Source organism: Loxodonta africana, chromosome X (assembly GCF_030014295.1).
Source record: "Loxodonta africana isolate mLoxAfr1 chromosome X, mLoxAfr1.hap2, whole genome shotgun sequence".
Lineage (NCBI taxonomy): Eukaryota > Metazoa > Chordata > Mammalia > Proboscidea > Elephantidae > Loxodonta > Loxodonta africana.
Genome location: NC_087369.1, coordinates 40980218 through 41005184, shown reverse-complemented (window position 1 = coordinate 41005184; position 24967 = coordinate 40980218). Strand labels below are relative to the sequence as shown.

The 24967-nt window shown below is 45.3% G+C and overlaps 1 protein-coding gene across 1 annotated transcript; it reads left to right on the top strand.

The window, feature by feature from the left end:
• The first annotated feature begins 545 nt into the window (after positions 1 to 545).
• On the top strand, positions 546 to 24758 carry LOC100674273 (melanoma-associated antigen B3-like). Its single transcript, XM_064278421.1, has 5 exons — positions 546 to 1714; positions 4169 to 4248; positions 4347 to 4676; positions 24487 to 24589; positions 24657 to 24758. The coding sequence occupies exons 1-5, from the start codon at positions 710 to 712 to the stop codon at positions 24756 to 24758; spliced, it is 1620 nt and encodes a 539-aa protein (XP_064134491.1). The 5' UTR covers positions 546 to 709.
• Positions 24759 to 24967: the final 209 nt, after the last annotated feature.

The window sequence follows — 24967 nt, the reverse complement described above, 5'->3', positions numbered from 1 at the left end:
TGAACCCTCCTTCCTTTTTGCTGCTGTCAGGTTGGTGAGAGCCTTGATTTGAGGGGAAGGGCCTCAGATCAGCAGAGGAACGTGTCCCAGGCCTTAACTATAGACAGTTAGGGCTCTCAGGCCCTACTTAGAGCCAAGATAAAGACTCTGAATGACTACTGAGGTCTCCAAGAAACCCAAAACAGAAAGGGCCCAATTGAGCAATCAGCACTCAGTGCCCCCTGAGAGGGTGCTACTTCACTTTCTCTTAGGTGGTCCCAGGAAGATGAAGACCCTGGTTCAATGCATCAAATTTAGAGCATCACTGGGGCGGGGGGCGAAGGTGAAGGACCTGCCAACAGTTGACATAATGGTCTTGAGCGTTAAGTGAGCGGGCCATCTATCCCAGAACAGAAGAGGGCCCAGAGTCTAGACCTGCCAATTCCTGCTCTCAGCTCTAGTAAGCCCCAGGCAAGGCTGGCAGGATGTAGCCTCAGGCATACTCTAATTACTTCCACAGGGTTCTTAGGGGACAGGATGACCAGGAGCACAGGAACCCTCTAAAGTTTCTAGCTTAGTGCCTTCAAGCAAACCTGCAGCGGCGCCTTCTTAAAGCCTAAGCGGTATCTCCTTACTTATGGTGCTAACTCTGTCTCTCCTCTCTCTTCCAGGGAGCATACGTCACCTGTTGTCCTACTCACTCTCCTCCTGTCTGTGTCCCTGACCAGTCATGCCTCACACTCAGAAGAGTAATCTCTGTGTACGTGAGAAACGCCAGCAGAAACAAGGTGAGACCAAGGTTCTCAGGGGTGCTCAGGCCATGGCAACAGCAAAAGAAAAGTTTCCCTCCTCTTCAGCTCCTCCTTTTGGGTGTACTACCCAGAGAAAGCCTGGTGCTAAGTCACGTAGCACTCTGCAGGGCCCTCAGAGAGCCCTGTCCACCCGCACTACTTCTCCAGGGGCTTCACGTACAAGATCTTATGCAGGTGCCAAGAGCAAAGGTAAGAAAAGGCGAAGTTCCTCCCAGGACCAACCATCCACTAAGCGGTCCCGCAGAGACCCTCTAACTGAGAAGGTGGGTACACTGGTGCAGTTCCTGGTGCAAAAGTATAAAATGAAAAAGCTCGTCATGAAGAAAGACATGCTGAAGATTGTCAACAAAAAGTACAAGAAACGCTTCCTCGAGATCCTCAGGAGAGCTTCTTTTAGCATGGAGGTGGTCTTTGGCATCGCCTTAAAGGAAATCGACTCCATCAAGCACTCCTATGCCCTTGTGAGCAAAATGGACCTCCCTAACAATGGGAGGCTGAATTGTGGCAGGGGGTTGCCAAAAACTGGTCTCCTGATGATTCTCCTGGGTGTGATCTTCATGAAGGGCAACTGCGCCAGTGAGGAGAAGATCTGGGAATTCCTGAATAAGATGAAAATTTTTGCAGGGAAGAGGCACTTCATGTTTGGGGAGCCTAGGAAACTCATCACCCAAGATTTTGTGAAGCTAAAGTACCTGGAGTACCGACAGGTGCCCAACAGCGATCCTCCAAGCTATGAATTTCTCTGGGGTCCCAGAGCCCATGCTGAAACCAGCAAGATGAAAATCCTGGAGTTTTTGGCCAAGATCAATGATACCGTGCCAAGTGCTCTCCCATCCTTGTATGAAGAGGCCTTGAGAGATGAGGAAGAGAGAGCCAGAGCCACAGTTCCAGACCGGGCTGATCCTACTGCTATGGCCAGTGTAGTGCGTGCTCCTGTGCCAGGTCCAGCAGCTCCTCCCAGGCCTAGTGAAGCGTGAGGCAGATTCTTCACTTTGTGGTTGAAGAGGGCAGTCATTGTTCCAAGGAGTGGAGGGCTGGGGGGGACAGGAGGGAACACAGTGTATCATACCTTTCTGTTTCTGCTCTATGTAGGTCACTTAGGGATTTAACTGTATGTTCTTTCTTTATTTTTCAAATGTTAACCCTTTCAAGTGAAGGCTGTTTTTAGCATTATAATCTAAGTTCATTAATGACATGGATAACACATTTATTGATGTTTCTCAAGTTTAAGATAAAGAGCTTTGCTATTTTGGGAAAGAAAAAAAAGGGGGGGGAGTTTCCATTTTAGTGGTCTGAAGGAAGATAACATGACATTCAAACAGGCATTTCTTAGAAATGTAAAGAACACAGCAGTAAAAAAAGATACAAGAAATAGACAAAAAAGTAAGATAGTCAATATTTAGCTTTTAACTCAAAGGCAATGGGTTTGGTTTTTTTAGTTAATCTCTACAAGGTCCTATAACATTGCTATGAGTAGGAATCAATTCAAAAGCAATGGATTTGTTTGGTTTTTTAATCTTTTTCAGTCTTATTAAATAAAATAAAAAGATGCATAACTATATTTGCTTAACTTATTTAATGTAGAAGAAATTAATAAATTAGGAGTCCTGGTTGCACAGTGGTTAAAAAATCAGCTGGTAACCAATAGGCTGGTAGTTTGAATCCACCAGCCACTCCTTGGAAACCCTATGGAGCAGCTCTACTCTGTCCTTAGGGTCACTATGAGTCAGAATCCACTCGTCGGTAATGGGTTTATTTTTCTGTTCATTTGTCAGTTTATTCACCTGCTCACTTATGCCTCCAAGATTCATTGAGCATGTGCTCTTTGGAAGATGCAGTGCTAATGCTGGGAATGTTAAAAAAAAAAAAAACTAACCACTGCCATAGAAGTTTAGGGTCTAGAAGCTGCCATCATGTAAGGAAGATGGTGATGTACACTCTAAGACCCAAAGGACAAGTAAAAAGAGTAAGAAGGGGGGAGGTTTGGGATGAGACCTCTCTAGTGTAAATGCCCTGAGGCAGGGAAGTTTGGGACAATTTGATCCCTCAGTAGAGGTCATGTTAAGTTAGATTGCATGTGGCGGGGGGGTGGGGTGAGGGGATGAGGGGTGGATTAAATGAGGCTTTCCACAGGGGTGCGCAGGGCCAGACAAAAACCCATGATATTTCTCAGCAGTGAAAGACAGCCTGGAATGGAAACCAGCTCTTCATGGTTACCCTGGGATTGTGGGTAAACCAGAGAGAAATCCCCACCAGGGGCAGGACTGAAAAGTGTCCTGTGTTCTCCTCCTGGTGCAGTTGAACACATGCACTGACTGGGTGTGTTACGCACATTATTTCTAGGAAGATTCTGAGAAGTAGGATGATACTCCCTTGAGGTGAGATGTCAAGAAGCCACTGTTCTGGCACTGTGTCTTAGGCTGGGGGAGCCAGAGCCCACTCCATGCAACAGACATTTGAATGAGGTTATCCTGAGTGTCTTTGGCAAACTCCAAGTGAAAACTAGATTTCTGATGGTGGAGGTATCAGTGAAAACAGGTGACTTGGAAAGGCAGCTGGGAGGGTGAATGGTTGTCCTTGACAATAATTCTAGGGCTTTGTGTTCCATCCAGCTGAGGAAGTCTACCCCACACCCACATTAAAAAACATATTCCCTGATGAAAAATATTACCCAGTTTTCTATTCTAAGGAGCATTTTGGCTGATTTGGTTTTCCTTTTCCTAGGGCACTGCATATTCACTGACACATCCTGGATTTAAATAAGAAAAAACCCCAGAGAGGTGGGTGGTTTCATCTGGGGTCCAAATAATCCTAGTAATAACTGCCATTCTTTGAAGACCCAGAACATGCCAGGCACTGTACCAGGTGCTTTCCATGCATTACATGTATTACGCACAGGGACTGAGTCCTCCAAGGATCCAAGGAAAGAAAGGGCCGCACTGAACTGTCAGGACTGGGGGTCTTCTCTCTGCCAGGGATGGTGGCCGGGCTGCCCCTTCCCTTCCTGCTACACTGTCCCAGGGGGCTCTGATGTGTCAAGTTCAGAGTAAAAAAGAGAAGGGGCCCAAGCCCTGCCAACTGTTGATACGATGTCCATGAAAGTGGACTGAGAGGACCCCTTAACCCCAGTACAGAGGAGCCCACTGCCAGCCCTTGCTGTCACCACAGCAAAGCCCAGGCAGGGCTGCCAGGCTGCAGGTTAAGCCTCACCCCAACTTCCCCCACAAGGTTTCAGGACAGACTGAGCAGGAGATCAGGAGACTTGTGGGTTCCTAGAGCAGTGCCATCCAGGAAAAACTGCAGAGGCAGTCGTTGTTAAAGCCAGGAGGCATCTCTCTGCTCAAGGGGTGCACACCCTCTCAGCCTCCCTCCTCCAGTGGACACACATCACCTACCCTCCTCCCACACTCCTGCCCACTGTCCTTGACCAGAAACGTCAGGCCACGTGGTCAGAAGAGTAAGCTCCGCGCCCCTGATAAGGAGCCTCAGGCCACTGCAGCAGAAGAGGAATGGTCCCCCGTCCTCATCCTCTCCTCCTTTTGGGGGCCCCCCCAGAGCTCCCCTGCTGCTCACATTCCCAAGGGGCCTCAGAGAGCCCCATCCACGAACACTGCTGCTGCAGGTGCTGCGTGTACAAGAGCTAATGGGAAACGGGCTTCGTAAAAATGGACTCCTGAGGCCTCTCCTGGGTGTGATCTACAGGAATGGCAACCGGGCCACTGTGGTAGAGATCTGGAAATTGCTGAATGTGCTGGGGATCTACGATAGGTGGGGACATTTCATTGATGGGGAGCCCAGGAAGCTCCTCACCAAAGATTTGGTGCAGGAAAAGTACCTGGAGTACCAGCAGGTACCCAACAGTGATCCTCCATCCTATGAATTCCTGTGGGTCCCAGAGCCCACACTGAAGCCAACAAGAAAAAAGTCCTGCAGTTTTGGGCCAAGGTGTATGATACATTCCCCAGTGCTTTCCCATTGCACTATGAAGACGCTTTGAGAGATAAAGAGACCTCAAGCCAGAGCTGCAGCCAGGGCTGATCCTACTGCAATGGCCAGTGCACATTCCAGGGCCCCATCCAACAGCTCTTCCCACCCCTAGTCAAGTCTGAGGCAGATCATTCACTTTTCTTTTAGTGAGGCTGTGTGATATATACATGGATTTGCTTAGGAAATTCAAACTATTAAATTTATTATTTGTTCTCTTACCTACTTGTTTTTTTATTCTCCAAACATTAATTGAGCATGTGCTCCTGGAAGGATCCTTGATATTGCTGGAATTCTAAGACGACGAAATCTCAGCCTCTGTCCATAGGTTTTATAGCAAGAGCAGTTATCATATAAGGAAGAGGGCAAGATACTCTCTCTATGAACTAAAGGATAAGTAAAAAGAAGGGTAAGATGGGACTTTCAGATGTGAGCAGTGAGGTGTAAATGCCCTGAGGCCTCAGTGTAAGGTTATTTTAAGTTAGGCTTTAAGGTGGGAGTGGTGCACAGGGCCAGACACTCCCATGATGCGTCATAGCATAGAGAGTCTGAGCCTGGAGTGGAAACCAGCTCTTCACAGTGACTCTGGGATGGTGGGTAAACCAGAGAGAAATCCCCACCTGGGGCAGAACTGGAAGGTGTGCTGTGCTCTTTTCCCAGTTCATTTGAACACACGCACTGAGTAGATGTCTTATGCACAGCATGTCCAGGGACTTCCTGAGAAATAAGGGCGACACTCCCTTGAGGTGGGATGCTCAGCAGCCTCTGGACTATCACTTGGCCCTGGTCTGGGGGAGCCAAAGTACTCTCAAATAGAAGGGCATTCAAATTAGGTTATTTTGTGGGCAAGTTGGCAAACTCTAAATGAGGTCTAGATTTTGGGGAAGGAGCTCTGGTAGCTCCACAGTTAAGTGGGAGAAAGACCTGGTGATCTGTTTCCATAAAGGTTACTGCCAAGAAAACTCCTGTGGGTCCGTTCTACTCTGTCCTACTGGGTCGCTGTGAGTTGGAATCAACTCAATGACAACTGTCTGTTTGTTTGAGGACAGAAAGACAGCTTGGAAGGAAGAAAGAAGGGACTGGCCTTTGGAACAACATCTTAGGGCTTTCAGTTGTATCCAGCTGGGAAAGACATCCTCATACCCAAAATATAAAAGATACTCCAATGGGGAAACCTTAGTTTTCCTTGTTAAGCAGCATTTTGGCTGATCTGATTTTCTTTGTCCAAGAGCACTATGTATTCTCTGACATCTCCCAGGTATTAAAAAAAAAAATCTACTGGGCTGGGTGGCCCTCTGGGGTTGTTACTCAAACTGGGAAGGTGGGTCCTTCTGCGATGTACTCCGACTTGCCAATAATCCGGACACCAGTCTTTGAGAAAGAAAGTAACTTTATTGCAATGCGCATAGCAAGGAGATGGAAAGAAGTTCCTCAGAGTCAACTCCCTGAGCTACAGGGAAGCGGGACTTACATGTGTCTTGGGCAGCAAGATGGCGGCCATGCAGATGTTCTGGGAGGGAAAATTCTAGAAGGTGGCCAGGAAACAGGAGGTGATGCAGTTCTTGCCAGACCTCTTGCTTCGCAATAGGGTCCGGGTGATGATTTCTCCTCTGATTCGTTCCACCTGTTGCTGTGTCCGCTCTTATGATCAATTAGGTCATGGCTGGCCCTTCTGCAGATGCTGGGTGGGCCAAATCTGACTTAGGCAGGTTTCAGGACTAATGGAAATTTACTGGCACTCATAAATTCAGGTTACAATCAACCCTTGATATGTAGCAATTCCTTAACCTTAAGGAATAAGAGTCGGCTGTTTTTTTTACTCATCTGGCTACTTCCTGCTGACGTGTGGTAGAGTTTTAGGGACCTAGGAATAGGAAAGGAATGATTATCTCCTGGAGGTAGCAGGCAAAGAAGACATAGAAGGTAGAAAAGGAGAGCTTAAGTCTTCCCCTTACCTTCCCCACCAAACTCACAAAAAGAAATATAAATGTCTAAGTGGTTTTCAGTTTACCACTTGGAAATGAAGTCCCTTGACCCCAAAACAAAAGCTAGCAGAGCCAGGATTTGAACCCAGGGAGATGGTGTCCAGGACCCTTCTGCTATACTGCCACCAGAAACTTCATTGGTTTTCTCCTGCTGCCAGGTCCTTTCATACACTCAGAGAGATTTTCCCTTCAATCTAATTAAAACAACCTCCCCATAAACACTGTACACCCGCTGATGGGTTCTAACTTCTGGGAACCACTGCTACTCACCAGCTTCTGCTGCCTTGCTCCACCCCTAAAATTTAGGAGGGCAAAGCAAATGGCCAATAAATGTTGCTTAGGTGCTAGGAGAAGAGAAGGAATCGCCCTGTATAAGCAGAACACACCCCAGTAACCACTGAAATGCAAGTCGTCCTCATCCCCGGCCCAGGAGACTGAAATAGAAGCTTTACCTAAGGTACCTGGAAACACTAAGTTCCTGGACTACTTAAGGGTCATCTGGAGCACTACATCCCCAGGCTGCCTTAAGAAGTCTCCCATACAACATTTCATAAGGGCTCAGTTGGAGCCAGCTTCTAGGGGCCACCCGGACTCTCAACAGGGCAATGTAGCAGCTTGATCCAGGGCAGACTGGTCTCTCAGAATACAAGTATTCACCCACATTGCCCACACTAGCTTAGGTTTCTAACTAGACCTTCTAAACACGCAGTCATGGCAGTAGTAGTAACAGTAGTGGACTCCAGGGAGCATGTAGCTCCCACCAAATTCACAAATGTCCTGACTTTGGATACAAAGGCTCCTCTATTATCACTTTGAATTGAATAAGGTAGGCCAAATCCAGGAATCATTTCACTGAGGACAGCCTTGCTTACCTCGGAGGCCTTTTCCATTCGGTGGGGAAGGCTCCTACCCATAAGGTAAAGGGGTATCTACAAACACTAAAAGATACTTGAAACCTTCCGGAGCCATTGGCATAACTGTTAAGTCCACTTGCCAGTCTTCTCCGGGTCCAGTCCCGCCAGCATGTACCTGAGGCATAGGAGGTGCTGGGCCTGTTTTGGCTTGTTCTTCACAGAGGTGACACATTTTTGACTCTTTTGTAGATTAGGCCCTTTAATCAGTTTGGCTAGCCAGTGAAACACAGCATGTGGACCGTAATGTGTGCTCTCATGAGCTGCCTCTATTATCGGGTGCATCGGGTGTTCTGGTAATAACACCTGTCCTTGGAAATTCTACAACCACCTGTTTTCTGCTCTGTTCGAGGTCAAAGCCCCATTCACAAGCTCTGTGTGTATCACATTCAGCACACTGGGGGTTTCCTGGTAGCTGAAGATTAGGAATTAAAGCAAAGCAAGTTTCGGGGGTTTTGTTCTAGCAGCTTTTTGGCTGCCTGATCATTTAATTATGTGAGACTCTCCCTTCTGGTACCCAGGGCAGTGTATACCTGCCACCTCTGTTGAGCAAACATAGTACATTACTCCAAAAAGGCATCTCTAGTAGGTTTTCTTTCCTCTAGTCCCACCAGCCAAGATGCTTTTTACTGTCAGCCCTGACAGGGTGTGGGGTTTGTTAAGGATGGTGACCGTCTCGCCAGGCCCTGCAGCTGTGTGGCACTTCTGCCTGTGTTTGGCAGCTCTCCATCCTGCCAATGAAGCTTGCTGATGGCTGGGACTGCAGACTTGTTCCTGCCTGGGGTGGCTGGAGGGTCCCCTGTGTGCCTGGGACAGCAGCAGAGGCCATGTTTTCCAGTTCTCTGGTCTGTTGTGTAAGTTGTCCTCCCACTGTTATTGCAACTTGGGGTTCCCTGTGGGTTGCAGAGGGGCCCCAGGGCTCCATCAGTCCAAGTCATTGGCTGACAGGAGCAGAAACTGTTACGGGTTTCCTGGTCGGGCCGGGCTGGCCGCCAGAGGCACTCTTATTTCCACTGTCCTTTCTATTTGCAGTAGACACTGTCTGGGGCCTAGATTTAGGGGGCCTTGGGTCGGCCACTGTTCCTTTTGGGGCTGAGGACTTATTCAACATGAGATCTGCCTGGGTGGCGGGTAACCTCCAAGAGCAGCTACCAGGAGCACGGCCTTTTTCCTTGTACCTGGTCCCAATTATTGAAGACCTTAAAGGCAATCTCAACAAGTTGTGAAGTAGTCATTCCTAGACCTCCTTCTAACTTCTGAAGTTTCCACCTGATGCTGGGGGCACTCCTGAGTGATGAAATTCATTATTTAGGAACCAGGCATTCTCTGGGTCTTCAGGGCTTATGTCAGTAAAATGCTGGTATGCTTTGTATACCCGTTCTAGAAAGCTGGAGGGATTTTCCTTGGGGCGTTGTTGTACATCCTGAACGTTCATAAGGCTCTTCTGTGTTGGGGTCCCTTGCTGTCAAACAATTTTTATCCTGTTCTAGCTGTCCTGCCCCCAGCCGATATCTGGGGCACGTACAGCCTTGGCTGCTGGGAGTCTAACGCCATTTTGTGGGTTGAGGTTATGCAACCTGTTGGCCTCTTGACATGTCATTTCTGAGACCATCTTCCGTTCCTCTGGAGTTAGGTGGAGAACGGTGTATGGACCCAGATAAACCCTCTAGCCTGGCCATTGTGATCCAGTGCGGCAGACACTTATCTCAGTGGAAATTGCCGTGAGGAAATCTGGCTGGGTCCCTGGCCAAACTGCACCCCACTACGGGTGTGTGCTGCAGACACTATTCCCTAGGCAGGACTGGAAGTCTCTGACTCAGGAGGCCTGGGAGCAATTTTCCGGAGGAGTGGCAGAGGGTTCCATCAAAGGAGTAACACTGCTGGGCCTACACCTCCAGGTGGAAGGGGTATGGATAAATGCAAATCTCAGTGTGGCTCAGGTGGTTGACCTAAGCCCCCACTCTATAAACAAGGAGCCCGTGTTTCTCCTGGGCAAATCCTAGTTCCCCGTTAGCATGTCCAATTTAGCACTGGCCGAAGGCAGAGTTACATGCTCTCTGTAATCTCTAATACCCGATGTTCATTTCCAGCATACATTTAGGTCTGCTTTACATTAGGTAGGAGAAACATTCACTATCCATAGTAAAAAAAAAAAAAAAAAAGTACATTCAGATAAATGCATAAACCTAACCACAATCCTTTTAACATACTCTAGTCTTCTCTATACCTTAACTGGAGCCTGGTGCACAGTGGTTAAACCCTATGGCTGCTAACCAAAAGGTCTGCAGTTCAAGTCCACCAGCTGCTCCTTGGAAACCCTATGGGACAGAGTAGAATTGCTCTATAGGGTCACTATGAGTCCAAAACTTCCTGTTCATATGCATTTCCCCTTGGGCCTCTGGCCGGAGGGAACCAGAAGACCTTGGCCCCCTAACACTCATCCCTTTTAACTGTCTGGCTTTGGCCCCACACCTATCCAGGTGGGGCTTTTCTCCCCTTCCTTTGTTCCCTGCAACCATTAGCTTACACTGTTTTTGTAGGTTTTTATTTTGCAAGAAAGACATAAAGATTTGTACTTAGGGGATTTCATCCCATTTTCTTTCTGTTTTGCAAAACAAATCTAACTGTAAGATGGTAGCATAGTTAAGTGACCCCAAACAATAATTGGAATCCATATGAAAAAACAAAGAGTGCCAGGGTTTTCCCATTTTTCACTCACACTCACTGAGAACCAGAACTGGAACCTAACAACCAGAGGCTAGGCCGCCCATTCTCTGCCATCTATTAGGTGGAGTGGGGGAGTAACGAGGATGACCTTAGTAGGGCTTCAGTCCCCCCTAATGGGGTTGTCTTAGTTCTGCTTCCATCCTCCAGATACCTCCAATTCCAAGCACTTACACACTTAACAAGAGAAATTCCGAGGGCACTTACCTAGTAGGCATCCATTCCTGAGTTAGTTTCTAATTCTCAAAGCAAAAGTGCCCTGGGCTGGTTGCCGCCTCGGTGGCAGTTAGGAGGCCCAAAGGATCCTCCTGAACAAGGGGCTTGATGGTTGCTGAGGGTCGGTGGACGTTCTGCTCATGGTCGAGTTGCTGCCGGGCTCCAGACAGGGGGTCTGTGCGACACTCTGGCCCCACATCCAGCTCCAAAATTGTTAGTGAACCAGGGAAGGTGGATCCCTGTCCAGCACGTTCAGACTTGCCAATAACCTCGGCACAGGTCTTTGACAAAGAGAAGATATTTTATTGCAATGCGCAGAGCAAGGACCTGGGAGGAAGTTTCTCACATCTGACCCCTAGAACTACGGTGACTGTGCAGGCATACCGGGGATGGAAAAATTCTAGAAGGTGGCCAGGAAACAGGAGGTGCCATGGTTCCTGTCAGACTTCTGGCTTCGGAATAGGGTCCCGGTGATGAGTTTTCTTCTGATTCATTCCACCTGTTGCTGGGTCCTCTGTTGGGGTCAATTAGCGGTCCCAGCTGGCCCTTCTGCACATGCGGGGTGGGCCAAATCTGGCTTGGGCCACTTTAAGGACTAATGGAAATTTACTGGCATTCTTAGGGTCAGGTTATAGGGTCAAAATAATCATAGTAATACCTGCCATTCTATAAAGTCTCAAAATGTGCCAGGCACTCTGCCAGGTACATACATTACATGAATTTCAACAATCCTAGAAGACAGGACTTATCAAATCCACTTCACAAATGAAGAACCTGAGGCTCAGAAAGTTTGCTAATGTGTGCGAGTTGACAAGTCTAGTACATAACAGAGCTGGACTAGAGCCCCGGTCTGAATCCCTCTGGAGCGCACACTGTTCCACTCCTCCCAGCCAGAGGCTTACCTTGTGTCTCTTAATTCACTGTCCTTCTCACCACTACAAAATGTCTCTTGGATGATAAAAAGAATATCTTTGTGCTCAAAGCAGTGAGTTGGAATACACAGCCAGAACCATAAGAATACCAAAATAAATGAGTGGTATGAATAAATGAGATAAAGAGATACTTCTCACTGAAATCATGATCATCTACTTATGCTATCTCAGATAACCTCAAAACATAGAGGCTCACAAAATCAACTTGGACAGCCCCTTTCCTGTAGAAGGTAAACCTTTTAGGAAAGAAGTCAAAATAGATGCCAGAACTAAAACCATTCCCGAAGCCTACTGTCCAGACAAAGATCAGACTGAACTATAAAACATAAAACAATACTTGTGAAGAGTGTGCTTTTTAGTTCAAGCAGATACAGGAGACCAAATGGGCGGCTCCTGTCCAGACGCAGGATGAGAAGGCAGGAATGGACAGGAGCTGGATGAAGGGACATGGGAAACCTGGGGTGGAAAGGGGACGTGTGCTGTCACATTATACGGATTGCAAATAAATGTCACATAACAATATGTGTATATATTTTTGTATCAGAAATTAACTTCAGCTGTAAACTTCCACCTAAAGCACCATAAAAAAAATAAATGGATATATTTGGTTATACACACACATACAAAAAAATAAAAAACACAGATGCCAAGTCTGGCTGATGAAGTGATGCACTAGATCCCCGTGTATTTTCTCTGGCAGCCCACCACCTGTCCTGGGCCCTTTATCTTGTGCTGCAGCGTCCCTGTCTCACATTGCTTTCGGACAGGGACCCATTCTCTGCAATGTTTCCAGGAGGCAAATGACTCAAGACTTGGAGGGATGGGACATTTCCCAGGAAGCCGTTAGTCCAAGAGACAGGAACCAAGAGCAGGACATCCATGAGTGAGGACTGGGACGATGAACACCCCATAAATATAGGAATCACCCAGAGACCAACTGGCACCTGCTCTCAAACCTCGAAAGCCCCAGGCAGGGCTGTCAGGCTGAGCATCCCCTCACTCATCCTTTAGAGTTCTCAGGGATTTGAGAGCCTGGGCCTAAGAAGGGCACCTCAAGTCACTAGATGCAGGAGTCTCAGTCTCTGATAGATATCAAGCTGATGATCCCGAATGAGGATGATGGAAGGACCCAGGAAAGGTGTGCGTCAGGGTCGTATTCTTTCACCATACCTATTTAATCTGTATGCTGAACAAATAATACGAGAAGCTGGACTATATGAAGAAGAACAGGGCATCGGGATTGGAGGAAGACTCATTAACAACCTGCGTTATGCAGATGACACAACCTTGCTTGCTGAAAGTGAAGAGGACTTGAAGCACTTACTAATGAAGATCAAAGACCACAGCCTTTAATATGGATTACACCTTAACATAAAGAAAACAAAAATCCTCACAACTGGACCAATGAGCAACACCATGATAAACGGAGAAAAGATTGAAGTTGTCAAGGATTTCATTTTACTTGGATCCACAATCAACAGCCATGGAAGCAGCAGTCAAGAAATCAAAAGACGCATTGCATTGGGTAAATCTACTGCAAAGGACCTCTTTGAAGTGTTGAAGAGCAAAGATGTCACCCTGAAGACTAAGGTGTGCCTGACCCAAGCCATGGTATTTTCAATCGCATCATATGCATGTGAAAGCTGAACAATGAATAAGGAAGACCGAAGAAGAGTTGACGCCTTTGAATTGTGGTGTTGGCGAAGGATATTGAATATACCATGGACTGCCAAAAGAACGAACAAACCTGTCTTGGAAGAAGTGTGGCCAGGATGCTCCTTGGAGGCAAGGATGGCGAGATTGTGTCTTACATACTCTGGACATGTCGTCAGGAGGGATCAGTCCCTGGAGAAGGACATCATGCTTGGCAGAGTACAGGGTCAGTGGAAAAGAGGAAGACCCTGAACAAGTTGGATTAACACAGTGGCTGCAACAATGAACTCAAGCATAAAAACGATTGTAAGGATGGCTCTGGACTGGGCAGCGTTTCGTTCTGTTGTGCATACGGTCGCTATGAGTTGGAACCGACCTGATGGAACCTAACAACAACAACAACAACAACAACAACATAGAGGCTTATCTCTGCTGTCACTCCTTCGAGGTGCTGAAGAGCTGTGGACAGATATCTATCACCCGGATTCCAAATCATGGTGTCATTAAGGTGTGGACCTTGATCAGAGAGGATCCTCAGGTAAGTGCAGGGTAGATTCTCAGAATTGATTGGGTGTTGTCTTGGTCATCTAGTGCTGACACAACAGAAATACCACAAGTGGATGGCTTCAACAAAGAGAAATTTATTCGCTCTTAGTCCAGTAGGCTACAAGTCCAAATTCAGGGTGTCAGTTCTAGCGGAAGGCCTTCTCTCTCCATCACCTCTGGAGGAAGGTCTTTGTCCTCAATCTCCCATGGCCAAGGAGCTTTTCAGGTGTACGGACCCTAAGCCCAAAGGATGTACTCTGCTCTTGTTGCTGCTTTCTTGGTGGTATGAGGTCTCTGCTTGCTTCCCTTTCATCTCTTGAGACATAAAAGGTTGTTTAGGCACACCCCAGGGAAACTCCCTTTACATTGGAGCAGACAGGTGACCTGAGTGAGAATGGTGTTACAATCCCACCCTTATCCTCTCAACACAAAATTGCAATCACAAAATGGACAACAACCATTCAATACTGGGAATCATGGCCTAACAAATTTGATATACATATTTTGTGGGGTACCTAATTCAATCCATTACATTCCACCCTTTGGCCCCCCAAAAATCACAGTCTTGTAACCTGCAAAACATATTCATCCCATCATAGCGTAGCAAAAGTCTTAAATCAAGCCCAAGTCCAAAATTCAAAAATTCCTTTCCACCTGTGAAATTTAGAACACAAGTTATCTGCTTCCAAAGGTACAATGGCAGAAATGGCACAAGCTAGACATACTGCTTTGAAAACAATCTTTTGTTCTCTGAGACAATTTACCCAATGTCCCTGCCCTCCAGACTCTAGGTATTGGCCACACTCTCTAGATTCTGAGTGGAGGCCCCTTCGCCCTGGGCTTCAGCTCCACCTTCCAGGCTCACTGGAACTGCAACTCTCCTCCCTCAGCTTTAGATGCAGTATCCCTCTAGTCCATCTGAGTGGCAACTCTCCCCTTAGAAACACTAGAGGCCATGGCTCCACACTTTGAAACCCCTGAGGTCATGGCCATACCTTTTGAGACTGAGGCAGCTCAGCTTCTTGTGTTTTTCATCTCTTCGGCTTCTGTTTCCTGGTTTCTTGGCCTCTTGGCTCATCGGGCCTCATCCCCACTGCTGCCCTGCTGGGGCAAGTGTTCCAAAGCACAATAGCTCCACTGATATGTGCCCAGAGGCACCACACTCCGCCAGGAAGCCTCTTGCATACAGGCACTCAGCTCTCCTCTTCTGTGAGTTGGGTCCAGAGCCTTCTCACGCTGGTCTTCTTCTGCTGCTGCTGGTTCCCTGCTGTTGCTGCTTCTCTGTCGCTGTAGGTTTTCTACAGCTCTGGTCCTCTGCTGCTCTCACAACTATACCCATCCACAGTTTCAAAACTGCTTCCACATTTTCGATATCTGTCAGAGAAGAACACCACTCCCAGTACCAAATTCTGTCTTGGTCATCTAGGGCTGCCACAACACATATACTACAAGTGGATGGTTTCAACAAAGAGAAATTTATTCTCTCACAGTCCAGTAAGTTACAAATCCCAATTCAGGGTGTCAGCTCTGGAGGAAGGTCCTTGTCTTCAATCTTTCCATAGTCAAGGAGCTTCTCAGGTGCAGGGATCGCGGGCCCAAAGGATGTGCTCTGCTCCTGGTGCTGCTTCCTTGGAGGTATGAAGTCCCCAACTCTCTGCTTGCTTCCCTTTCCCTTTCCCTTTATCTCTTGAGAGATAAAAGGTGGTGCAGGCCACACCCCAGGGAAACTCCCTTTACCTTGGATCAGGGAGGTAACCTGAGTGAGGGTGGTGTTCCAGTCCTACTCTGATCCTCTTAACATCAAATTACAATTAGGAGGTGGAGCCAAAATGATGGAATAGACAGACACCTCCAGCGAGCCCTCTTACAACAAAGACCCAAAAAAAGAAGTCAAGCGAGTACATTTATGACAAGCTAGGAGCCCTGAACAACAAAGGCAAGCTTAGGAAATGAATTGAGGGGCAGGGGAGGAAGAGAGCGTTCAGAGGCAGAGAGGAGTTACCAGACCTGAATCTCAGGGAGCCCTTAGGCACCATTCCTGGGAGCGGCGGTGATGGGCTGGTACTAGTGTTCGGCTACAGTTTCCTCAGGGAGAAGAAGACTGCCACGCAGCCTACCCACACCTCCGGAACCAGAGAAGAACAGAGCTTTCGGCAAAAGCTAAGTGTTTGCATATAGTTGACTGCGCCCCCCCTCCACCCCGCCCCGCTCCCAAGCCGGCTTCAGCGGCTGAGTTCCCTTGGCCTGAGATAGGTCCTTTGAGTGCCTGGAGCCATCTTCCTGGCCTTGGAGAAGAAATAAATTTGCAGTTGGGGGAAAAGATAATTTCCCAGCTCCACTAACTGGGGGAGCTCAGGACAGATGTGGCTCCTGTCCAAGCATAAACAGTCCATGGACTCGAGTACCTTTTGCCTCTGCATGGACCTCTGTGGGCCTATTTCAGGAGAATAGCCCCTTTGTTGGCAGACTCCAACTGTTTCAGCTGTGCAGCAGAGAGGTGGGTGCCTGATGTTTGACATTGCTTTGCCTATTAAACAAGGTCCTCACCTACCCACATCAGGGCCCTAAGGACTGGTAGCTCTACTCAGGTCACCCAGCCACCCGCGACAGGGGTCCAAGAATAACTGATACCTCCCAGTCCTTACAACAAAAACTACTGGGTGTCCATGATCCATTTGCAGAACCCACCCACCTGTACACTATAGGGAACAGGGACACACTTTCCTCAGAGACACGTGCGGGACAATTCTCAGCCCACTGCCTTGTTCAGAGTGTGACCCCCTGCTGCAACCACATACCAGTACCTACACCAGTCACCCCTGCCCCTCTAAGATTCTACGACAGAGCCTGTACCACACACTTGATGATCAGCTATCTGGACACCTGAGCTGAATTCATACAAGAAAAGTGAATGGACTCCTAGACTGATATACCTGATAACAGGTCTAGCCATCTAGGGACAGGACCTCAGAGCTCCAAAAGCAAAAATAATCAAGCTAGCTCACTCAAGCAACCCATGTGGGCATATCAAAACAAAACAAAGCAAAAAGCTATGACACAGTAAGCAAACATAAAATAAACTAATAACTTATAGATGGCTTGGAGACAACAGTCAATATCAAGTCACATAAAGAAACAGAGCATGATCACCTAAACAAGTTCTCAAAGCAAAGAATTAAGGGTCTTCTAGATAAAAGCACCTTCCTGGAATTACCAGAGGCAGAATACAAAAGATTAATATACAGAACCCTTAAAGACATCAGGAAGGAAACGAGGCAATACAGAGAACAAGTCAAGGAACACACAGATGAAACGCTTGAATAAATTAAAAAGATTATTCAGGAACATGATGAAAAAATCCATAGACAGCAATCAGAAATTCAGAAGATTAACAATAAAATTACAGAAGTAGACAACTCAATAGAAAGTCAGAGAAGCAGAATTGAGCGAGTGGAAGGCAGAATTTCTGAACTTGAAGATAAAGCACATGGCACTAATATATTTGAAGAAAAATCTGATAAAAGAAATTTTAAAAAATGAAGAAAACTTAAGAATCATGTGGGACTCTATCAAGAGAAATAACCTACGAGTGATTGGAGGACCAGAACAGGGAATGATAAAAGAAAATAAAGAGAGAATTGTTGACAATTTGTTGGCAGAAAACTTCCCTGATATCGTGAAAGATGAGAAGATATCTATCCAAGATGCTTATCGAACTCCACATTAGGTAGATTTTAAAAGAAATTCACGAAGACATATTATAATCAAACTTGCCAAAACCAAAGATAAAGAGAGAATTTTAAGAGTAGCTAGGGATAAATGAAAAGTCACCTACAAAGGAGAGTTAATAAGAATAAGCTTGGACCACTCAGCAGTAACCATGCAGGCAAGAAGGCAATGGGATGACTTATATAAAGCACTGAAGGAAAAAACTGCCAGCCAAACTGTCTCTCAAATATGAAAGTGAAATTAGGACATTTCCAGATAAACAGAAGTTTAGGAAATTTGTGAAAAACCAAAGCAAAACTACAAGAAATACTAAAGGGAGTTCTTTGGTTAGAAAATCAATAATATCAGGTATCAGCCCAAGACTAGAACACTAGGCAGAGCAATTAGAAGTCAACGAAGGCAGGGAAATCACAAAAATATCTCAAGATAAGAAAAACACTCAAAACAGGGAAACAGTGATGTTCTTACGTAAAAGAAGACAAAACTAAGAAAATAAAAAGGGACTAAAAAATGTAGTCATAAATCTTCCATATGAAGAGGAAGACAAGGCGATAGAAAGAAAAAAGTTAGTTGTAAATTTAGAAAAATAGGGGTAAATAATAAGTTAACCACAAAGGAGACAAACTATTCTACATGTCAAAATAAAATAAAGAAAAAACATAGAGGCTCAGCACAAACAAAATCAACAACAAGGAATAAAAGGAAAGGACAACATATAATCTACTCAGCACATAAAATTAAGTGGGAAAAAGAAACTGTCAACAACACACAAAAAAAGACATCAAAATGATAGCACTAAATTCATACCTATCCACAATTACGCTGAATGTAAATGTACTAAATGCACCAATAAAGAGACAGAGAGTGGCAGAATGGATTAAAAAACACGATGTCTATACGTTGCCTACAAGAGCCACACCTTAGACTCAGAGACAAAAACAAACTAAAACTCAAAGGATGGAAAAAAATGTATCAAGCAAACAACAATCAAAAAAGAGCAGGAGTGGCAATATTAATTTCTGACAAAATAGGCTTTAAATTTAAATCCATCATAAAGGATGAGAAAGGACACTATATAATGATTAAAGGGACAATATACCAAGAATATATAACCATATTAAATATTTATGCACCCAATGACAGGGCTGCAAGATAAATAAAACAAACTCTATCAGCATTGAAAAGTGAGATACACAGATCCACAATAATAGTAGGAAACTTTAACACACCATTTTCAGTGAAGGACAGGACATCCAGAAAGAAGCTCGATAAAGAAACAGAAGATCTAAATGCCACAATCAACCAACTTGACCTCATAGACATATATAGAACACTCCACCCAAGAGCAGCCAAGTATACTTTCTTTTCAAGTGCACATGCAACATTTTCTAGAATAGACCACATATTAGGTCATAAAGCAAACCTTAGTAGAATCCAAAACACTGAAATATTACAAAGCATCTTCTCTGACCATAAGGCCATAAAAGTAGAAATCAATAACAGAAAAAGCAGGGAAAAGAAATCAAACACTTGGAAACTGAACAATACCCTGCTCAAAAAAGACGGGATTATAGAAGACATTAAGGATGGTAAAGAAATTCATAGAATCCAATGAGAATGAAAACACTTCCTATCAGAACCTGTGGGACATAGTAAAAGCACTGCTCAGAGGTCAATTTATATCAATAAATGCACACACACAAAAAGAAGAAAGGGCCAATATCAAAGAACTATTCCTACAACTTGAACAAATAGAAAGAGAGCAACAAAAGAAACCCTCAGGCACGAGAAGAAAACAAATAATACAAATTAGAGCAGAACTAAATGAAATAGAAAACAGAAAAAACAATTGAAAGAATTAACAAGATCAAAAGCTGGTTTTGTCAAAAAAAAAAAAAACAAACAAAATTGCTTAACCATAAGCCAAACTGACAAAAGAAAAACAGGAGAGGAAGCAAATAACCTGAATAAGAAATGAGATGGACAATATTACACAGACCCAACTGAAATGAAAAGAATCATATCAGATTACTGAATTCCTAGAAACACACCACCTACCTAAACTAACACAAACAGAGGTAGAACAAATAAATAGACCTATAATTTTTTTTTTTATAACAAAAGAGGAGATTGAAAAGGTAATCAAAAAACTCCCCCCCCCTCCAAAAAAAAAGCCCTGGCCTGGACGGCTTCACTGGAGAATTCTACCAAACTTTAAGAGAAGTGTTAATACCTCTACTACTAAATGTATTTCAGACCATAGAAAAGCACGGAATACTCCTAAACTCATTCTATGAAGCCAGCATATCCCTGATACCAATACCAGGTAAAGACACCACAAAAAGAGAAAACTACAGACCTATATCCCTCATGAACTTAGATGCAAAAATCCTCAATGAAATTCTAGCCAACAGAATTCAACAACATAACAAAAAAAAAATTCACCATGACCAAGTGGGATTCATACCAGGTATGCAGGGTTGGTTCGACATTAGAAAAACAATTAATGTAATCCATCATATAAATAAAAAGGAAAGAATCACATGATTTTATCAATTATTACACAAAAGGCATTTGACAGAGTTCAACACTCATTCATGATTAAAACTCTAAGCAAAATAGGAATAGAAAGAAAAATCCTCAACGTAATAAAGGGCATTTATACAAAGCCAACAGCCAACATCATCCTAAACGGAGAAAGCATGAAAGCATTTCCCTTGTGATCGGGAACCAGACAAGGATGCCCTTTATCATCAATCTTATTCAACATTGTGCTGGAGATCCTAGCCAAAGCAATTAGGCTAGATAAAGAAAGAAAGGGCATTCAGATTGGCAAGGAAGAAGTAAAAGTATCTCTATTTGCAGATGACATGATCTTATACACAGAAAACCCTAAGGAATCCTCCAGAAAACTACTGAAACTAATGGAAGAGTTCAGCAGAGTATCGGGATACAAGATAAACATACAAAAATCAGCTGGATTCCTCCACACCAACAAAAAGAACATCGAAGAGGAAATCACCAAATCAATACCTTTTACAGTAGCCCCCAAGAAGATAAAATACTGAGAATAAATCTTACCAGAGGTGTAAAAGACTTATACAAAGAAAACTACAAAACACTTCTGCAAGAAACAAAAAGAGACCTACGTAAGTGGAAAAACATACCTTGCTCATGGACAGGAAGACTTAACATTATAAAAATGTCTACACTACCAAAAGCAATCTATACATTTAATGCAATTCCGATCCAAATTCCAATGACATTTTTTTAATGAGATGGAGAAACAAATCACCAACTTCATATGGAAGGGAAAGAGGCCCCAGATAAGTAAAGCATTACTGAAAAAGAAGAACAAACTGGGAGGCCTTAATCTACCTGATTTTAGAACCTATTATACCACCACAGTAGTCAAAACAGCCTGGTACTGGTACAACAACAGATACATAGGCCAATGGAAGGGAATTGAGAATCCAGACATAAATCCATCCACATATGAGCAGTTGATATTTGATAAAGGCCCCAAAGCACTTAAAAGGGGGGAAAGACAGTCTTTTTAACAAATGGGGCTGGCAAAATTGGATATCCAGCTGCAAAAAAACGAAACAAGACCCCATACCTCACACCATGCACAAAAACGAACTCAAAATCCATCAAGACCTAAATATAAATTCTAAAATGATAAAGATCATGGAAGAAAAACTAGGGACAACGTCAGGAGCCCTAATACATACTATAAATCGTATGCAAAACATTACTAACAATACAGAAGGAAAACTAGATAACTGGGAGCTCCTAAAAATCAAAGACGTATGTTCATCCAAAGACTTCACCAAAAGAGTAAAAAGAGTACCTACAGAATGGGAAAAAGTTTTTAGCTATGACGTTTCCGATCAGCGCAGGATCTCTAAAATCTACGTGATACTGCAAAAACTCAACTACAAAAAGGCAAAGAGCCCAATTTAAAAATGGGCAAAAGATATGAACAGACACTTCACTAAAGAAGACACTCCAGTAGCTAACAGATACACGAACAAATGCTCAGGATCATTAGCCATTAGAGAAATGCAAGTCAAAACTAAAATGAGATTCCATCTCACTCCAACAAGGCTGGCATTAATCCAAAACACAAAATAATCAATGTTGGAGAGGCTGTGGAGAGATTGGAACACTTATACACTGCTGGTGGGAATGCCAAATGGTACAACCACTTTGGAAATTGATCTGGCGCTTCCTTAAAAAGCTAGAAATAGAACTACCGTACGATCCAGCAATCCCACTCCTTGGAATATATCTTAAAGAAATAAGAGCCTTTACATGAACAGATATATGCACACCCATGTTCACTTCAGCACTGTTCACATATCAAAAAGATGGAAGCAACCGAGGTGCCCATCAATGGATGAATGGATAAATAAATTATGCTATATTCACACAGTGGAATACTATACAGCGATAAAAAAAAACAGTGATGATTCTGTGAAACATTTCATAATGTGGAGGTATCTGGAAGGTATTATGCTGAGTGAAATTAGTCAGTTGCAAAAGGACAAATATCGTATAAGACCACTATTATAAGAATTCGAGAAATCGTTTAAACAGAGAAGAAAATGTTCTTTGATGGTTATGAGAGGGGGGAGGGAGGGAGGGAGGATGGGAGAGGGGTATTCACTGATTAGATAGTAGATAAGAAATACTTTAGATGATGGCAAAGACAACGCACAATACAGGCGAGGTCAGCACAACTGGACTAAGCCAAAAGGAAAGAAGTTTCCTGAATAAACTGAATGCTTCGAAGGCCAGCATAGCAGGTGCTGGGGTTTGGGGACCATGGTTTCAGAGGACATCTATGTCAATTGGCATAATAAAATCTATTAAGAAAACATTCTGCATCCCACTTTGGAGAGCGGCATTTGGGCTCTTGAATGCTAGCAAGCAGCCATCTAAGATGCATCTATTGGTCTCAACCCACCTGCATCGGAGGAGAATGACAAACACCAAGGACACAAGGTAATTACAAGCCCAAGAGACAGAAAGGGCCACATAAACCAGAGATTACATCAGCCTGAGACCAGAAGACCTGGATGGTGCCTGGCCACAACTGAAGACTGTCCTGACAGGGAACACAACAGAGAACCCCTGAGGGAGCAGGATAGCAGTGGGATGCAGACCCCAAATTCTCATAAAAAGACCAGACGTAATGGTCTGACTCAGACTACAAGGACCCCAGTGGTCATGGCCCCCAGACCTTCTGTTGACCCAGGACAGGAACCATTCCTAAAGCCAACTCTTCAGACAGGGATTGGACTGGACAATGGGATGGAGAGGGATGCTGGTGAGGTGTGAGCTTCTTGGATCAGGTGGACACTTTTGATTATCTTGGCCTCTCCTGCGTGGAGGGGAGATGAGAGGGTAGAGGGGGTTAGGAGCTGGCGAACTGTACATGAAAAAAGAGAGTGGAGGGAGGGAGTGGGCTGTCTCATTAGGGGGAGAGCAATTGGGAGTATGTAGCAAGGTGTATATAAGTTTTTGTGTGAGACTGACTTGATTTGTAAACTTTCACTTAAAGCACAATAAAAATTACAAAGAGATAAAGAATGTTTAAAAGAAACAGAGAAGTCCACCAGAAAGATAGCTATCAGCACAAAGATTCTAAGTTTTAAGCAACAATGTAACCTTGCCTAAATTTTTGAAGCATCTCACTACTTTTTTTCTTCTTAATTAGTAAATAAATGGCTTAAATGTTAGGTGGTTCCTTTTTGCATTATGTTAATAAATAATATTTGACTACATGCTTTGTACTAATTATATCAATAGACTGAAGTAATAGGCAAAACACACCAAAAAACTTAGTCACAAAATGAAGGACCACCATACAATACTGAGAATCATGGCCTAACCAAGTTGATACGCACATTTTTTCAGGGGACATAATTCAATCCACGACAGGTATCAAGGTGAGGACCCTGACTGAGGAACGAGGGAACCATCCACCCCAGAACAGAGAAGGCCCCACAAAGTCCCTTCCCCTGCTGTTGAGTTGGGATGCAAAGCTCAGAGCAGTCAGACTAAGCAGTACCCTCATTTCCTTCCCAGAAATGGTTATGCAGAGATTGTGTCAGATCCTTGGGACATTGCAGTTGGCCCTAGTTCTGCAGAGGGAGGACACCTAGGCCCTAGTAGGGGGCAGGAAAAAGATCCTTCCTGCTATGAAGGGATCCACAAAACAAGGGCTCCTCACAGAGTCCCACCCCTATTCACAGCTTTGTGAAGTCCCAGCAAAGCTGTCAGTCTGAGGCACCTCTTTATTGTCTCCTGTAGGGTTTCTGGGTGGCAAGGGCTTTGGTCTAATGGGTGGTGGGAGGGAGTGCATTCCTGGTTCTCGAGCAGGAATAGACCTTAGGACCTAACAGGAGTCAAAGTGAAGACTGTGTGTGTTTTGAGGGGACCCCCCAAAACAGAAAGACCCGTACAGACCTTAGCCCGTTTTGATCCTGGAAAGTACCGGGCAGAGTGCTCCCTCATTTCAGCACTAAGAGTACTAGGGAGGGAAGGCCTAGGTCCAAAGAGGCGCCCCCGTTTTGCAGAGGGAGGAGTCTTGTCCCTAACTGGGGTAAGGTGTGGACCCTGAGTGTCAAGGCGTGACCTACCCCCCAAAAAGGGTCTTCTCAGAGCGCCGACCCAGCCGGCACTCTTGTGAGGCCCCAGGCAGGGGTAGCATGAGGCACGCCCTGACTGCCCCTCTAGGGTCTCTGCGAGGTGAGGGTCTTTTTCTCAGCCTGTGCCTTAGGTCTGTATAGGCAGAATCCACAGACTCTGATAGGTATCAAGGTGAGGACCCTGAGAGCACAAAGGGACCACCCAAGTCTGCACAGTGGGGTCTCAGGGGTCCCGCCCTTGCTGTCAGCCCTCGGAAGCCCCCCCTCCCCCCCCGCCAACAGCCTTGGCCCTTAGAGACCCCCGCCCCCAGCCTTGGCCAGATGTGACGTTTCCTGACGTCCTGTCTTCCACACAGGAAGTGCCGGAAAGTTGCCGCCCCTGATCTGGGGGTCGCGGCTCATCATCAGAGGAGGGTGGAGGCTCAGGACTGGTCAGGAGTCCAGGTGGGGAACCTGAACGTGAGCTAAGGGGACCACCTAACCTAGAACACAGTAGGTACCACCAAGTCTCGCCCCCAACCGCCAGCCTCGAGGCCAGCAGAACGACTTCGGCCTGGAGAGTCTCGGGGATGACGGGCGGACCTTGGTCCAAGGAAGCACCCCAGTTCTCAAGAGGGAGGAGACCTAGACCCTAACTGGAGGTGAGGAGAGGACCCTTAGTGCTAATAAGGAGGACTTCCCACAAAAGAGGGGCTGTCCACAACCCACCCCTGCTCTCAGCTCTGGGAGCCCCTGGGCAGGGGTAGCCAGGTGTGCAGCACCCTGATGTCCGTCTAGAGCGCTGAGGACCTTAGAATGACCTAGTAATCCCACCCCTGGTCTCAGTTGGACTCACAT